At 38.3% G+C, this 18,660-nt stretch overlaps 1 protein-coding gene across 1 annotated transcript in view; it reads right to left on the bottom strand.

The window, feature by feature from the left end:
* Positions 1-18,660, bottom strand: part of SLC39A5 (solute carrier family 39 member 5) — a 411,070-nt gene that overhangs the window by 121,032 nt on the left and 271,378 nt on the right. Inside the window, exon 8 of the mRNA XM_044083712.1 lies at positions 16,140-16,403. Within this exon, the coding sequence (XP_043939647.1) occupies positions 16,140-16,403 (264 nt within the window). The remainder of the gene's footprint in view (positions 1-16,139; positions 16,404-18,660) is intronic.

Here is an 18,660-nt window from a genome sequence, read left to right as displayed (position 1 = left end):
GGTAAGGCTACAGCCCCTCCCCATGGATGTTCAAACTAAACTACTGGATGCACCCTTAGACAATAAGGATCTTTTTGGGCAAGCTTCTGCTGAGCTTCACAAATCCCTCCAAGAGAAGTTTAAAGAATTACAGAACCTCAAACACCTTCTGGTGTCCCCATTCCTCGATATCATAGGAATTACCCTCAGAAGCGTTCCTTTGTTAGAAGGCAATCTTTTCATTCAGTACCACAATCAAAGGGACATAGACCACTGAGGAAGACTTCTACTCCCAGATTTCCCTCCAGCTCCTCTACCACATCCTTTTGGAGCCAGCCTGACCAATCCTGGCCTCTCCACTCTGGCTCACCTATCTTGAATCCATCTACACCCTTATCCCTTCACCTCATCCTCTCCCTTCCCTCCTGGCGGAGAGTAACAGCAGAAAAATGGGTCCTCTCCATCATCCAGAGAGGATATTACATGACTTGGTGGATGTTCCCACCTTTCCAAAGTATACCTCAGCCACCAAAACAAATCCACCTGCTCCCACCCACCATTCATCAACTTCTAAATCAAGGCACTATAGAACTAATACCTACCTCTCAAAGAAACACAGGTTTTTATTCCATAATGTTTTTGGTACTAAGGAAAGAGGGTCTTTGGAGACCTATCCTGGATCTATCCTTTCTAAACGTCTCCCTCCACATTCCCAGTTTCAAAATGATCACCTTACCACTTCTCTTGCCTCCAATCCCTTCACAGGCATTCATGGTAGCTCTAGATCTCAAGGACGCCTACCTCCACATCCCCATTCATCCAGATTACAGGAAATTCCTCAGATTTTCAGTAGGCTCCTGTAATTTTCAATTCTCTGCATTGCCTTTTGGTCTCTCCACTGCCCCAAGAGTGTTTACAAAGTGTCTAGCCCCCTTCATTGCAGGACCCAGGGTACACAAATATACCCATACTTGGATGACCTACTCATCTTTCATCAAGACAACCAACTCCAACTTTTTCCTTTACAACAGGTGTCGAACACCCTCAATCTTCTGGGGTTCACGATAAATTCTGGGGTTCATGATAAATGTAAAAAAATCTCACCTAATCCCCTCACAGGACATGATTTTCCTGGGGTGCGACTCCGCACAGACTGCATGAAGGCCTTCATCCTAGACCAAAGGACTCAGGAACTCTGCCTGTACTTCAATCAGATCCTTACCCAAAATGCCCTGACAGCTCGGGAATTCCTGAGGGTGTTAGGCTACATGGCATCCCTCATACCCATGCTGCCTTTGGCAAGACTCCACATGTGCAAAATTCAATGAGTGTTAAAAAAAAAAATATGGACCAAACATTCACAATCCTTGGACTCTCCACTTCCACTTCTCCTGTGGCTAAAAAGGGAGATCCAGTGGTGGATTTCTGCAATGCAGACCAATGCAGGGATCCACATTCAAATTCCAGCCCAACAACAGCTATCCACAGATGCTTCAGATCTGGGCTGGGGTGCAGTGTTACAAACAAACCAACAGCACCTCTCAGTACAAGGAAAATGGTCTACTCTAAGGAAAAAGGACCACATCAACATCAAGGAAATGAGGGCACTGCTGTTATCCCTTCTAACATTCAAGCCCTCTATCCTGCCAGGAATCCTAAAAGTAATCGCAGACAATATGACTGTCCTGTGGTACATAAACAAGCAAGGGGGACCAGGTCCTATACACTATACAGCCTGGCCATCCAAATATGGAATCTAGCCGCTTCTCTCAGGGTCCACTTATTAGCCATGTATAGTCCCTCAGCACAGAATGTTATGCCAGACACACTCAGCAGAACCTCTGCCCCCTCTCACGAATGGATGCTTCAAAGAGAGGTTTTCCTAGACTTGATACACAGGTCGGGTATTTCACAAGCAGACCTTTTTGCCGCCTCACTCAATAGGCAGATGCCCAACTTCTGCACAAGGAACCCACAGCCACAAGCTTGGAAAGTGGACACCTTTTCTTTCCTATGGGGGAGGGGTGTACCTGTACACCTTCCCCCCTTCACTCTAATTCAAAAAGTCCTTCTAAAAATTCAGAAGGACAAACCAAATATCCTACTGGTGACCCCCTTTTAGCCAAGACAGCATTGGTTTCCCCTTCTACATTCTCTAGCCAAGGGCAATCACCACAGGTTACCCCACCATCTAGGCATACTCACACAGAACAAGGGATCCCTGCTACACCCGCAGGTAAACAACCTAAAATTGACTTTATGGGTGATAGGATTCTAATCCCTTACAGACACCTTTATTCATAGGATGTACTCAATGTTCTGCAGGAGGCCAGAAAACCTAGCACTAGGAAACTATGGAGCTAAGTAGCACAGATTCTCCAACTGGTGTCATAGGAACAACTAGGACCCCCTCACTACCCCCATACCAAGGGTCCTATCTTACTTGTGTGAGCTACTCCAATCTGGACTAACATATTCTTCAATCAAAGTCCATTTGTCTGCCATTTCTGCCTGTCTACCCATTTCACCCCCTCTGGCATCCACACTGGAAGTCACACTTTTTCTGAAGGGAGTCTCCACATCAAACCCCCACGAAAACCCATCCCCCCTCCGTGGGACCTAAACTTTGTATTAGAAAAGCTAACCTCATCCCGCTTTGAACTCATGCACTCTGTTTCCCCAGAAACTATGCACATTGAAAACAGTCTTGCTAGTAGCCCTCACCTCTGCCAGGAGGGTCTCAGAGATCCAAGCCCAAGGTAGTTAATGGACTCTCATTGAATCAATCCATTAACCTACCATTTTTTATCCTCATCCACAAAATGCCTCAGAAAGGACCCTACATTCCCTGGATGTACACAGACAACTTTGATATTACTTAGACAAAACCAAAGATATCAGGAAGTCAGATCAGTTATTTATTTCCTTCCACCCAGAGCCCTAGGTAAAGCTGTCTCTAAGCAAACCATTGCCTCATGGATCTCTAAGTCCATTTCCTTGTGCTACTTCCACAATGGGAAATCCTTACAAGGTAATATTAAACCTCATTCTAACAGAGCAGCTGCTTCCTCTACTGCCTTTTTAAAAGATGTTGACTCCTCTTCCATTTTAGAAGCAGCTACTTGGACCTCAGTACACACCTTCACCAGAAACTACAAGTTGGGTATAGCATCCTGTGCTAGAGCAGGATTTGCCAGGATTATCCTACAGGGTCTACTTGACCACAGGACCCATTCCTCCTCCCAGGTTCATACTTAAAGCTCTGGTACTCTCCCTACTGTTATGAATACTGCAACATCAGAATAGAAGGACATAGAATAGTTGCGTAAGAACTTATCATAACCTTAGATGTCCTTCTCTTCTATGTTGCAGTGTTCAGTCCCACCCACCTACCCCCTGTCTCTTTTTGACTTCTATCTCATGTATCATCTGTGGGCACATTGCCATCATCTCCCCTGGTCTCAACCTACACAGCCATCCTACTGCCCTGGGACTGGCCTACATGCAAGTCTAAGGGTCTCATATTAGGACCCTCCTGGTCAAACCTCACAAGTACTACTGTATGCAGTAAAGCAATCCTGATGAGGGTACGTGCAGACATCACTTTTATACCCAACGTCAGTTTATGGCCCTGGTAACAGACGTCACACGTACCCTCCTGAAACAAAGACTCTGGTATACTGGCCAGATGGTGGCACTGCAAGCAACTCCCTACTGTTATGAATACTGTAACATAGAAGAGAAGGACATCTAAGGTTATGGTAAGTTCTTACAAAACTATTCTTTTTTCAGTTATTTTTAAGTGTAATGGGGAAACTAATGTGAACAGGTGCTACTGTTTTTCTTTCTCCCTTCTTTCTTTCTCCTTGTTCAGTTTTAAGAAATGTAGGCACTGCAATGTAAAAAAAAAAAAGATTGTGTTAAAAGACCATGACAAAAGAAAAATTAATGTGCCTTTTCTCATTCTTGCATAGGGCAATGACTGGGTTAAGGCCATTAGCTTAATCTAGTAACACATTTTAAGAGAAAGCAAGTAAATGAAAAACAATCTTGATTATTATAAGGCTTTTTTCTAGTAAACAGTTTTGTGTCTAGTTCTCATGTCTCCAGAAGATAATCTGATAAGGAAAAATGGCTTGGAGAAAATGTTTTCTGAAAGCATTCAAGTTTTTTCCCAGCTGATAGAGCTGTAAAGACAAGACAAAACCAGACAACACTTAATAGAACCACAGGCTGTAGCATGTATCTTAGCATGGATAATCTTTTTTGTGTGTTGCTGTCAATTTTGAACATTTGTTCCTATTGGGGGGTAAAATTTCAATATCTGAAGATGTACACATTTTTGTGTGTTATTAAGTTAATAGGTTTTAGGGAGGTATTGGGTGTGTGTGTTTGTATTTTTGTTCGATGGTTTTCAATAAAACAAAAAGTTCTGTAAGATGTAACATAGGCTCAAATAGGGATGAAAAGAAACAACTGTATAAAAGATCGACATGCCAAACACTACATGCACGTAACACAAGAGCTGGAACTAGACATTTAACAAAAAAGCTGTTTTACATAAAAGGTGGGAATAATAATTTCTCAAGAATATGATGCTTTCTATAATGTCTTTAAACATTAATGGTCTCACAGATAAATACAAAAATAAGAAAGAGTAGTGAACTATATTAAAAAATGTTGACTGCAAATAGCTATGCTACAGTAGACAGACACACTTGGAAAGAAAGGAACATGTGAATTTGATAAAGGTTTTCAGGATGGTTATTCAGCGGAATACCTGGGGCAAAAGAAGAGAGGAGTAATTATATTAATTGCATGAGGAGCTCCAATAGTAATAGAAGAGGATAAAAAGATAATGATGGTAGATCTGTAGTACTAGGGGGCTAGTGCGCAGGGAGGAGGATTACAGTGGAATGTATTTATACTCCACCAAAAACTGCTATAATGGAGCTTAAGAAAATTCTTGGAGAAAAAAAATGAGCTTTCATCAAGGAATATTACCTATAGGTGGGTACTGGAATTTGATTTGCAACCAAGATGATGTGTCTGGGGGTCCAGAAGGGAAAATATAACAAAGGAGGGTAGATTTTTAAAGATATTTATGAACATATTTTGCATGGAAGGTGTGAATTCAGTACTAGGAGTTCAGAGTGAATTTACATATTATTCCCAAAGATACAAAAACTGGGATAGGCTAGACAGAATTCACATTTCACAGGAACATGTGCATTTAACTGAAGATCTCGATACACACCCAATAACTATTACAGATCATGCGCCAGTAATAACTGAAATAAAAATGAGATACTGGCATTTTCCCACCTATCTGTTGAAGAGAGAGGAATTTAAGGAACGGGTAGTGGAAATTATTCAGAAGCTATTAGAGAAGATAGAAATTTATTCTGAAAATATAGCTAGAGAGTGGGCTAAAATTAACGCGGAGTTTAAAAATAGGGTGGAAGTAAAAGAAAGGGAGATATGATTAAGTAACAAGAATTAGGTTGAGGGACTGGCAAATGTTAAAGTACTGCAAAATGGGGTGAATCTCACAGAACAAGAGGAGGAGCATCTATAGAATGTTAAACAGAAAATAAAGGATTACCTCGATAATATGCATGAGTTTGGAGAGATTGCGGTTATGCAACTGTTTTTTGATAACTCTAGCAGACAAAAACTTTTAGCACAATGACTTAGGCAATAGAAAGTAGAATGTCTGTCACCAAGTTTAGGGAGCCTGTAACAAGGAAGTTAAGAAAGGATCCTGTAAAAGTATTAGAAATATTTTGGAAATTCTATGGAAGTCTGTAAAACAGGAAATATGGAAATGATAAAAAAGTACACATGGAATGCTTATGGAATAATTAAATATGCCAAGGTTAGAGGTAGAGGAATCTCAATTACTAACAGTTAGGATAGGAGGAGATGAGATAAAAATTGTGATGTATAACCAATCTACAGGAAAGTCCCCAGGAAACTATGGTATTCCTGTGTAGGTTTGGAGGCTAGGGGGGGGGGGCAAAACTGATAAAGATCTGGAAGGTTTTAATGGTATTTTAAGAGAAATACCACCAATATCCTGGAAGAAAGTGGTGCTAGCTGTAACACCTAAAGAGGGTAAAGATCAGTCAGATTCAGCTTCATACAGGCCCATTTTAATACTAAACCATGACTATAAAGTGTTTATGTCTATAAAGGTTAAAAGAATGACAAATATGATGCCAAAATTGATAGATATGTATTAGTGTGGTTTTGTGGAGGTAAGTAAGGAACAACATTAACAGAGCACTGATGATTCAGAGGGAAGAAGAATGTAAGAATAATACCACTGTTGTTGGTGGGTCCTTTTTTTTTCAAACAACTTTATTGAATTATTACTTGTGACTTACGCAAATTTATATTCATGTAAAAGTAATCAAACTATATTAACATAAATATTATACTTCACATATATTGCTATGTATCATACAACCTAAGCAGTACTACATAAATTATTCAATTCTTGCTTTTTTTTAAAACAAAAAACAGCTTCATTAAACCATCACTTACTACACAGGTAATCATACATTTATATAAATGAAAATACACCACACCAACACAATCCTAGTCGCAAGCATTTTAGATCACAAACCAAAGTGACAATTCCGGTTGCAAACATACAGCACTTACAATCTACCCAATCTTTCTCACTCAAACATTGTATAACTCACATAAGTCCTGCTGCCTTTTAGGCCTCATTCCTCCTTTGTATGTATTGTTCCTACAGTCCCCATTTTTTCATCTGTAGTCTGCTCCTACCCTTTTCTAAAGATCTCAATTCCAGTTTTTTTATCTCTATTACTATATTCGCTACTTCCAGAATAGTTGGTTTGACAATTTATTGACACAGCAAGGCCTTACCATGTTTAGGCAATTCCTATTGTGTCATAGCTCAGAAAAATCATCTCCCTTGTCAGACCAATCTGCCCACCAAGCATCTCCAACAGTGCATCCCACAGGGAATCCTTAACGTCTGTCAACTCACAGCACTCCCAAAAATATGTTCCCAATTACCTCTTTCTTCCCCTTCACACCTCCAACATTTACTGTCTACCTGAGGAAAAATTCTCTGGAGTCTACCTGGGGTATAAAAATATCTATGTAAACATTTCCAGGCAAACCTCCTAAATCTTCTAGATTTTGTTGCGTACTTGTTAGACATACATATATCCTCCCATTGTTTCTTTGTGAATTGTTTATCCTATCTCCCTTCCCAATCCTTTCTAACCTCCCCTGATTGATTCTTATAGTTATCATGCAATATCTTATACGTTCTACTAATTGTTCCTTTTTTAATGGCAGCTTCTGTTCTAGATTCCATTAAAAACTCTACCAATGCTGGTCATTCATTTAGGACCCCCCCCTATTTCTTTCTCTTTGCCTATACTCTGATATCAATCTCTGATAGGAAAGGCAATCTCTAACCTGCAGTCCAAATAAATTCTTGACGTCTTCCCATTCTATTTGCTCCCAATGCCTTGGTTCCTTTGCCAGTTTTCTCTGATACGTATCACCCCCCTCTTGCTTACTGTCTGTATCCCTAATTGCTGTCATCCCTAGCAGCAGAATCTCCTTTTTCCATTCCCATGTTGGTTTAGCTCTTAAAATACTTTATACTACTTTATAGATATAATATTCTGCATGATTATTATTGTTCTCGTTAAAGGCCTGCATCCAAAATCCCAATCTCTCCTTGTTTCTTGAGCTTCCCCCGTGTTACATCATCATCCCTTTCCATTTTGAATTATAGTTTTCTGCTTGTACTATGTATAGGAGTCTTAACTGTGTAGCTCTGAAATACTCCTTCAGATTGGGTAATCCCAATCCACCCTGTTCTACTGGGAGAATCATCTTATCCCACTTGACTCTTGTTGTCTTTCTCTCCCAGATAAAGTTCTTCAGCTCTTTATTAATTGCTACCCACAACGTCTCCTCTGGTTGATAAAAATATGCCTGACTTGTGTACAAGACTAAAGGGAGTAAAAACATCTTAACTGCTTGTATCTTACTATATATATCCATATAACAAAGTTTCCATTTTCTCAGTTTTTGTTATTATCTTTTATTGGTCTCTTCCCACATTTCCTTAGCTGCCACACTAGAATCATTTTTAATCTATACTCCTAAATATTTAATTTTATCATGTCATTTTATATTAATTGGATATAAATCAATTAACTAATTTAATTGACGATATATATATGTGTGTTACAGGATGTTGCGTTGTTCTGAAGAAGTTTCCGTTTTTTGGAAATGAAAGCGCTTAACCTATGCTCTATGTTTTTCGTTCATTAAATCTTGTGGAAATATATCTTTGGACTGAAGAGTCTGATTTGTTGAACTGGCACTTTGGTGACATTTTTGGGACAGCCTTCATTGAGTCTGTTACAGGAATACTTTTTTCATTTATCAGTTCTTTCTTCCCGTTGTCCATTTGTGTTTTATTAATTTTATCATGTCCCTATAAATACTGGTATTCCTGAACCAGTTCATGTGTGGGTATATAATTTACCACTATTACCTTTGATTTAGCTTCCTTAATTTTGTATCCTGAAAATATCTGAAACCGCCTCAGAATGTTCCACAACACTGTAATGTCTTTTTCTATTTGTTGAAAAAAAACACATCTTTATTAAATTTTCACACGACATAGGCAATCTTACATTTATACAAATAAAAAACAAACATGGCACCCCTTTAGTTGCAAACAGTATACGTCACAGACACCATTGAAACAAGTGCAGTTGCAAACATTATCCATCACTTATTATCTATCTAGTCATTGTCAGTTAAGCATTATATGGCTCATTCAAATCCTGCCTCTTAAACCTTGTTCCTGCTCTGCATATACTCTTCCCATAATTCCCATTTTTCCTATGTAGTTTGCTCCCTCCCTTTTCTAAAGATCCCAATTCCAGTTGTTTTATTTCTGTTACTATATTCACTACGTCTAGTAAAGTTGGACTAGACTTTGATTTCCATTTTCTAGCAATTGCTTTTTTGCTAGCCACCATAATTAGACTCAGCAAGGGTTTACTATGTCTAGGCAATTCTGATTCTGTATCATAACTCAAAAAAATCATCTCCCAAGTCAATCTAATCTGCTCACCCAGCATCTCTGACAGAGCAGTCTGCAGGGAATCCCTAAAGTCTGCCAGCTCATTACACTCCCCAAAAATATGTTCCCAGCCACCTCTTTCTTGCCCGTCTCACCTCCAGCACTTGCAAGCCACCTGAGGAAAAATTCTTTGGAGTCTACTTGGGGTATAAAAATACCTATGTAAGCACTTCCAGGCAAAGATCCTAAACGTCTAGAGTTTGTTGCATATTTAGGAGATATACATATATATCCTCCCATTCTCTGTTTGTGAATTGCTTAACCAATCTCTCCTCCCAGTCCTTTCTAAGCTCCTCTGATAGTTTCTTATAATTATCATGCAGTGTTTTATATGCTTTACTAATTATTCCTTTAATGGCAGCTTCTGTTCTAGATTCTATTACAAACTCTACCAGTGCTGGTCTTTCATTCAGGAGCCCCTCTACTTCTTTCTCTTTGAATATTGTGTGGGTACATAATTTACCACTATTGCCTTTGTTTTAGCTTCATTAACTTTGTATCCTGACAAGATTTAAAGCTGTCTTAAAATGTTACACAACACTGTAATGTCCCTTTCTGGTTTTGTCATGTATAAAATAATATCTGCAAATACAGCCAGATTTTCCTGACTACCATGCCAATTATATCCTTGAATTTCCGAAAACCTTATTTTCTTTGCCAGTGGTTCTAAATATAATGCAAACAACAAAGGGGAAAGCAGACAACCCTGCCTGGTTCCTCTACTCAAGCAGAAATTACCAGAGAGGACCCCACAATCCTTAATTAGCATCTCAGATCCCTCATATATTCTTCTAAATCAACCTTATAATTGTATCAGGGAAAGCAGATGCTTTCATTGCCCTGCTCATGAACTCCCAGTCTACTCTATCAAATGCTTTCTCTGCATCAAGACCCACCAATAAAAGTGGTATTTTCTTACACTCTGCTTCTCTATGGATCATCAATGTTCAGTTAATATTGTCAAATGTTTGCCTCCTCTCCACAAAACCACATTGATTCATATCTATCAGTGTTGGAATCACGTTTACCATTATTTTAGCCATTATAGACATGAACACCTTATAATCATGGTTTAGTATTGAAATGGGCATGTATGAAGCTGGATCTGATAGATCTTTACCCTCTTTAGGTATTATCATTACCACCGCCTTTTTTCCAGGATGCTGGTACTTCTCCTCCACTTAAAATACTGTTAAACAAAACATTCCAGATCCTTATCAGTTTTTTCCCTCCTAACTTCCAAACCTCCACAGGAATACCATCTATTCCTGGGGACTTTCCAGTAGATTGGTTATACATAGCCATTTTTATCTCATCCCTTCCTACCTAACTGCTAGTAAGTGAGCCTCATCTACTTCTAACCTGGGAATATTTAATTCTTCCATAAACATTTCCATTTGTACCTTTTCTTGTGTTCCATATTTCTCTACTTTATACAAAATTTCCTAAAAATTCCAAGACATTTCTAATACTTCTACAGGGTCTCTTGTTATCTTTCTTGTTATAGGCTCTCTAAGCTCGGTGACAGACTTTTCCACTTTCTGTTGCCTGAGTTGTGCTAAACGTTTTTGTGCTCTTGAATTATTATTAAAAAACAGTTGCTTAATGGCAATCTTTCTAAACTCATGCATATCGAAGTAATCCCTTATTTTCTGTTTAGTTTTCTGCAGTTGCTCCTTTTCTCGTTCTGAGAGAGTCTCCCTATTTTGCAATACATTAACATTTGTCAATCCTTGTTACTGTTTAACCAGATCTCCCTTTCTTTTATTTCCACCATAGTTTTAAATGCCACTTTAAATTTTATCCTAGTCCCTAGCTGTTTTCAGAAGAAAATTCTATCTTCTGTAGTAGTTGCTGAATTAATTCCAAAACCCATTCCTTGAATTCCTCTCTTTTCAACCAATATAGGCAGGAAAGCACCAGTGTCTGATTTTTATTTCATTACCTTGCATTTTTATTTTAGCTATTATTGGCACATCATCTGAAATAGTTATTGGGTACATTTCAAGAAGTTCAGTTAAGTGCACATGTTCTTGTGATACATAAAATCTATCTAGCCTAGCCCAGTTTTTGTATCTTGGTGAGTAATATGTAAAATAACTCCAAACTCCTAGTACTGAATTTAGATCTTCCATGCCAAATATTTTCATAAATTTCTTCAAAAATCTAACCTCCTCTGTTATATTTTCCCTTCTAGGCCCCCAGACACATCGTCACTGTTGCAAACCAAATTCCAGTCTCCACCTATAATATTCCTTGCTGAAAGATAATTATTTCTTCCAGAATTTTCTTAAACTCCATTATAGCAGTTTTAGGGTGTGCAAATGCATGCCAGTGTAATCCTCCTCCCTAGCCAGTTGCCCCTTAGTACTATACATCTTCCATTATCTTTTTCCCCCTCTTCTATCACTATTGGAGCTCCTCTTGCAATTAATACAAGTACTCCTCTTTTCCTTTACCCCAGATATTCTGCTGAATAACCATCCCAAAATATTTCCTTATCAAATTCACATGTTCAGTTCTTTACAGGTGTGTCTTCTGTACCATAGCCATTTACACTCTCAGTTTTTTAATATAATTCACTACTCTTTTTATGTTCATCTGTAAGACCATTCAGACTGAAAGACATTACAGACAGCATAATTTTTTATACAGTTATTATTACCACCTTTTATGTGTAACTGCTTTTTGGTTAAATGTCTAGTTCCATCTTTTATGTTATATGTATATACTGTTCGGCAGGTTGGTCTTTTATACAGTTGTTTCTTGTCATATCCACTTGTGCCTATGCCACATCTTACATAACTTTTTTTTGAAAGCCCTGAAACAGAACAAACACCCCCCCCAAAAAAACTACCTAAAACCTATTAACTTAATAACACACTAAACTGCGTACATTTTCAAATATTGACGTTTTGCTTCCTAATAAGAACATAAGTTCTAAGTTGATAGCTACACAGACAGACTAAAGTTAACCAAAAAGAAAGGTTAGTCATGCTAAGAAGCATGGTACATCCTGTGCTACTAGTAAGTATTATTTGATTTTGCATGTCTTTATAGCTTTCCCAGTTGAGAAAACACTTGAATGCTTTCAGTAAGCACTTTCTCCAAGCCATTTCTCTCTATCAAATTGTCTTCTAGTGACATGCACACCAGACAAAACTGCTAAGGGGACCTTGTTTATCAGAAAAAAAAACTTATAATATTCAATATTCTTTTAATTTACATGCTTTGTAATACATTTGGTACTGAATAATGCCTATGGTTTTAAACCCAGTCACAAGCATGGGAAAAAGCACACTGATTTTTCTTTTGTCACACTTTCTTAACCAAACCCTTCCTCTCTCCCCCATCTCCTCCCCTCCTCTTTTTTTCATTCTTCAGTATTAAGAAATGTAGGCACTGCAAAGAAAAAGAGAGAAGGATAAAAAAGAAAAAAAAACAAAATAAAAAAAACAAAAGGACCCGTTTATATTAATATCCACATGCATTTTAAACTGAGAAAACTTTACTTCAGGTCTAATTGATTTTGCATCATCTTTAATGCTGTCACTATCAGGAAAACCCCTGACTGTTTTCACACAACATTATGTTTTCACACAACATTATGTCCTAGCCAATTTCTCTGTTTTTTCTTTTGCCTCAGCCAATCCCCTTCCACTAGACTGTCTCCACTTTCTCTTGATCAGATTTTCTCCATGGAGACATGAAGACCAGCTCCAGAAATGCTACTTAGTATACTCACATGCAACTGCTAGAAAAAAAAGCATCATATTATTCAATATTCTTTTTCATTTGCTTGCTCTCTCTCTCTCTCTCTCTTAAAACAAAGGTCCTTAATCAGTCATTTTCCCCATGCAAAAATGAAAAAAGCACATTAATTTGAATTTTGCCATGCATTTTTAACCAGACTCCCTTTGCTTTTTGATCATTGCATTGCCTATATTTCTCAAAATTGTACATGAAGAAAAAGAGAAGAGGGGAGAAAAAGAAAAACAACACCCATTTACATTCCCCATTACACATCGGAAATACAATACTATTAAGAAAAGAAAGTGTTTTCTTTACTTAGTGTTTCTTCCATGTCTTCTGTGTTTCTTTATTCCTGGCATCCAGGCAGTGTACTTACTAGCCAGTTACTGAAATGTACCCATAAACACAAGTCTACCGGCCTTCTCTGATAAGTTTCTGTTTTTCACACCGGGAGAGCTAGAAACAAGCTGTAACTCAGTATGCAGCATCTTGGAAGTCCATGTCTTTTTCTTGTTTTATCAGGTAAAAAATAATATCACCTGCAAATAAAGCCAGCTTTTCTTGATTACCATACCAATTATATCCTTGAATTTCTGAGTCCCTTATTTTCTTTGTCAGTGGTTCTAAATATAATGCAAAATAATAAAGGGAAAAGCGGACAACTGTTGTTGGTGGGTCTTGATGCAGAGGAAGCATTTTGACAGAGTAAGCTTGGACCTTATGAGCAGAGCAATGGAAGGATTTGCATTCTCTGATAAAATTATAAGGTCAGTTAGGAGGATATATGAGGGATTGGAGGTGAAAATTAAAGTGGATCAGGTTATCTTTGATAATCTCTGCTTGAGGAGAGAAACCAGGCAGGGGTGTCCTCTCTCCCCCTTTGTTATTTGCATCATATTTAGAGCCATTGGCAAAGAAAATAAGGGACCTAGAAATTCAAGGATACAATTGGTATGGTAGTCAAGAAAAGCTGGTTCTGTTTGCAGATGACATTATGATATACCTGATAAAACCAGAAAGGGACATAACAGAGTTGTGGAACATATTGAGACAGTTTCAAATCTTTTTAGGATACAACATTAATGAAGCTAAAACAAAGGCAATAGCTGTAAATTATGTACCCACATACGAATTGGTTCAGAAATATCCATACTTATGGAGACATGACAAAAAGGAAGTACTTAGGAGTATGGATTAAAATGACTCTGGTGTGGCAGCTAAGGATATGTGGGAAGAGACCAAAAAAGATGAGCAAAAAAAATGTGAAAATGGAAGCTCTGTTATATGGATATTGTTAGTAAGATACAAGCAGTTAAACTGTTTTTACTTCCTTTAGTCTTATACACAGGTCAGGCATATTTTTTAACAACCAGGGGAGAAATTGTGGATAGCAATTAATAAAGAGATGAAGGCTTTTATCTGGGAGGGGAAAACAAGACTTGAGTGGAATAAGCTTATTCTTCCAATAGAACAGGGAAGATTGGGATTACTCTATTTGAAAGGGTATTTCAGAGCAACACAAGTAAGGCTCCTATACATAGCACAAGCAGAAATCTATAATTAAAAGTGGAAACAGGTGGTGATGAAATGGGGGGGGGGTGCTCGCGGAACAATGAGAGATTGGGAGTTTGGATGCAGGCCTTTAAGGAGAATAACAATAATCATACAGATTATTATATTCATGAAGCTGCAGAAAGTATTCTAAGAACTAAGCCAATTAGGGATACAGACAATAAGCAAGAGGGGGCTGGAAATTATTGGAGAAAACTAACAAAGGTACCAAGGTATTGGGAACAAATAACTAGAGGTGGAAAGAAGACACCAAAAACTTATTTGGACTGCAGGTTACAGATTGCCTTCTTCAAGGATGAATATCAGAGTATAGGCAAAGAGAAAGAAATAGTGTGTGTGTGTGGGGGTTCTAAATGAAAGACCAGCACTGGTAAAGTTTTTGATAGAATCTAGAACAGAAGTTATCATTAAGAAAGGAATAATTATTAGAGCATAGAAAATATTGCATGACAACTATAAGAATAAATCAGAGGAGGTTAGAAAAAATTGGGAAGAGAGACTGGATAAACAATTCACAAAGAAACAATGGGGGATATATGTATCTTCTAAATATGCAAAGTCTAGAAGATTTAGGATCCAAGTGTTTACATAGGTATTTGTATACCCAAGTAGACTCCAAAAAATTTCTCTTCAGGTAAACAGCAACTGTTGGATGTGTGATGGTGAAGAAAGAGGTAATTGGAAACATATATATCTGGAAGTGTAAGGCGTTGGCAAACTTTAAAGATTCCCTGCAGACTGCTCTGTCAGTGATGTTGGGTGAGCAAATTGGTGTAACTAAGGAAATTATTTTTTTGAGCTAGGATACAGAATCGGAATTGCCTAGAGATAGTAAGGCCTTGCAGAGTCTAATTATGATGGCTGCCAAAAAAACAATTAATAAAAAATGGAAATGAAAGTCTAAACCAACTTTACTAGAAGTAACAAAAATTGTAAAAGAGATAAAACAACTGGAATTGGGATCTTTAGAAAAGGGTAGTAGCAAATTACATAGGAAAAAAGAGAAGTGTCAGATCAATGCATACAGAGAAGGAACAAGGTTTTAAGAGAAGGTGACTGAGTATATTATAAGTGATGTATAATGTTTGCAGCTACAGTTGTGCCGGCATAGTTTGTAATGTATAATGTTTGTAACCGAGATTGTGTCAGTATGGTTTATTGTCATTTATATAAATGTAAGATTATTAGATTATCATGTATGACATAGGCAAAGATGTTTCTTGTTTACAAAAAAAAAGACAAAATATAGTTTTATGCAAATTCCAAGATGTGCACACATAGCTCCCCATCTGTTGCTTTGATTCTTATCTTCCACCATGGACTAAACAAATAGACCTTCATTATCTCTGTGCAAATTGTACACTTGTAATATTCAGAATTTTCATTCCGTTCCATTGAGATTTGCATTAAAAATGTAATCCTTCCCAAGCTTGCATAAGTACGAACAGCTGATGATCAGAGGTGACAAGCAGATCAGCTAGGTGGACTGTTACAGCAGTGGGGCTGTGGATTAAAAACCTGTAATGAAAAGGAAGGTCAACAGGAAAAGTGTTCAAAGATATGAAAGTAAAAGCGACATGCAAACTGATTTGCTACTATCCAGAGCATCAAATAACACAAAGACATACATGGACAGGCAGATATTACATATGTGATGATAGCGGTCAGAATTTCTTACCAATTGCTAAGCCATCTGTGAAATTATGGATTCCATCTCCCATAATAACCATCCAGGCAATATTTGCTATGCTGGTATCCTTGGTAATGTCCATGTCATGTGAGTGACTGGAAGGAGAATGGAGGGACTTTTCACTTCTACAACGATAACCTGTCTCCCCTTCATCCTGCGTCCTGGCAGGGGTGAGATCAGTATCTCTCCTCTGACATAAATTCAGAGCTTCTTGCTCCTCCTGAAGTACTGAAAAACTGAGAGCTGTAGGTTCTGTTGTAAAATAAAGAATATTTAATATCAGATAATATGCTGCAGCCACAATCCACTAAACATACTTTACATATTGTTATTGCTTTTTGCCCCCTCTCTTTCAGTCCTAAGCAACACTTTATACTCTTCAAAGGCCTTGAAGCCTCACCTGTTCTATGTGCAAGGGGCTTCAGGCACTGAGGTCTCAAACCATCAAACTAGTGAGGCTGGAGAGTTTATTTACTGAACCACCTATGTTACAAGTTAGTGTAGGAAGTATATGCAATCTTTTTCCTTCCATTGGCTGGTCCTGACTTCTTTGTGGATCACTCTACATAAAGCGAGAGCCTACATCTCTATGAACCTCTGTTCCTCATAAGTTTAGTACAAACAATGGAGACTGCTAGTTTCATGATCTCACACATTCCCAAGCAAAATAAGCCAGCCACTGCAATTCCTTTCTTCCTTCCCTCACTCCTGAGAGCTCCCTGGCACCTGGACTAAAACTGAAGGCACACATCCTGTATCCTACCAACCTCACTCATGCTGGCTAGTAACTTGTTTTTCATAGGCAAGGCATCAGTGTTTCCAGTTTAAAGCCACAAGCACTTTGCCAAAATTTCTAATCAGGCAAACCTAAAACAATAAGTGAGAAGGTCACTGAAAAAACAATCAGTAAAAACAAAATGAAAACTCCAGCAAAGCTAGGACTTTCACAGAGTGGCCTCCCAAACTTCTTGTATCGGAGGCACATGGGATATATGCAAATGACCCTTACGAACATCAGGTGTTTCAGCTAATTGGCTATTCTGAATGCCCATGACTTGTTTCATTGTTTTAATTGACAATTTCAGGCCAATAAAGCCAAAACCACTAGCTGTGGATATGCATATTTCGGCCTTGTTATGACCTCGTCAGCACAGCACAAGCAGAGTGTTTGACTAGGCATAAGAAACACAGGGTATAACAGCTAGTGGGGTTTGGCTGGAGTTTTCCATTTGTTTTAACAATCAGACAAACCTGGAACCAACCAGGAAGCCAGTGTCCTAATAGTGACATTTCTGGCTGCATGACAGAAGTTCTAGAAAGAAAGTATGAGCCTCAGAACTTCAAACACAAAACCAATTAGAATCAATTAATGCTGAAATTCACTGCAATTACATGGAAAACATTTTGCAGGGGAGCTTCTTTCCTTGTACCCATCAACACTAGGGCCATTCCCCCCACGAACAGTTACTTATACATACTAATTCTGAGGTTATTGTACCTCAGATTAAGAGGAATTCTCCAATATGCTGCATTGTCAGATTTAGTATAGGTAAAAAAAAAAAACACCATCACACCTTTGTGTTTGAAGTTCTGAAGACTGCATGTTAAAAATCTGCCACTTTGTATCCAGATGGTTCTGCTATAGCCAATTAAAATACATGACTGAATTTCAACACACACATTTCTTTTAATGAGGAATTAATATTCCCACTCCAAACTGGCAGGTTGCAAATGCCCTACCTGCACAAATCCTCTTATTTAATATGAATAGCTCTGTGGTTACAGCATGGGGTATGTTATATTACAATATCCTTATTATGGATAGAATTCAACTTTCGTTGTGCCATATTCAACCAGACATCATTTGATCCATTGCTTCAGCTGACTGCAAGGGACCTGTTAGGTTAATCTTTATTTTTACACATGGTTCAACTGATACTACTTTATATACAAAAAATGCATTTAAAATTTATAGGATCAGTAACAATGTTAGTCAGTGGAGTTTTTTACCCATTTACATCAATTGAACTTTCCTTTATCAGAGGGTCTGCCAACAACTGTAGGGCTTAAGTGGTGCCTAAAAATGGTTATGCCTACATTTAATTGAGATAGCAAATAGTAATCTGGCAACTCAGCATGGCTCCCCAGTTAAGTGGGATAAGCTTGAACTGTTCTTCTGCAGCAGTATGGCTCCCTTTAAGCCCCACATCCTTCTCCGTGCAGCATACATTTTTACTGCAGCTTTACCCATGTGTTTAATCTTTCCAGGCAAGGTTGCCAAGGCTCTCCAGACCGGTGATGACAAGTCTTCTCCAGAAGGTGAGTAAGCCTGAAAGCCACCATTGCTGCATGCAGAGGCTAGTTCGATGAGTCTGGTCACTACGTTCTCTGTGCATGGCCTGTATTGCCCTAAGGGTCGGCAAACAATGGCCTGTATAATTAGTATACATGCCTCTACATCTGATGTGATCCTAGCCTAGTCACCTTTGATGACTGCAGCTGTGTGCTG

This window comes from Protopterus annectens, chromosome 9.part0 (assembly GCF_019279795.1).
Source record: "Protopterus annectens isolate FY-2018-M chromosome 9.part0, PAN1.0, whole genome shotgun sequence".
NCBI lineage: Eukaryota > Metazoa > Chordata > Ceratodontiformes > Protopteridae > Protopterus > Protopterus annectens.
This window is presented reverse-complemented; position numbering and strand designations above follow the sequence as displayed.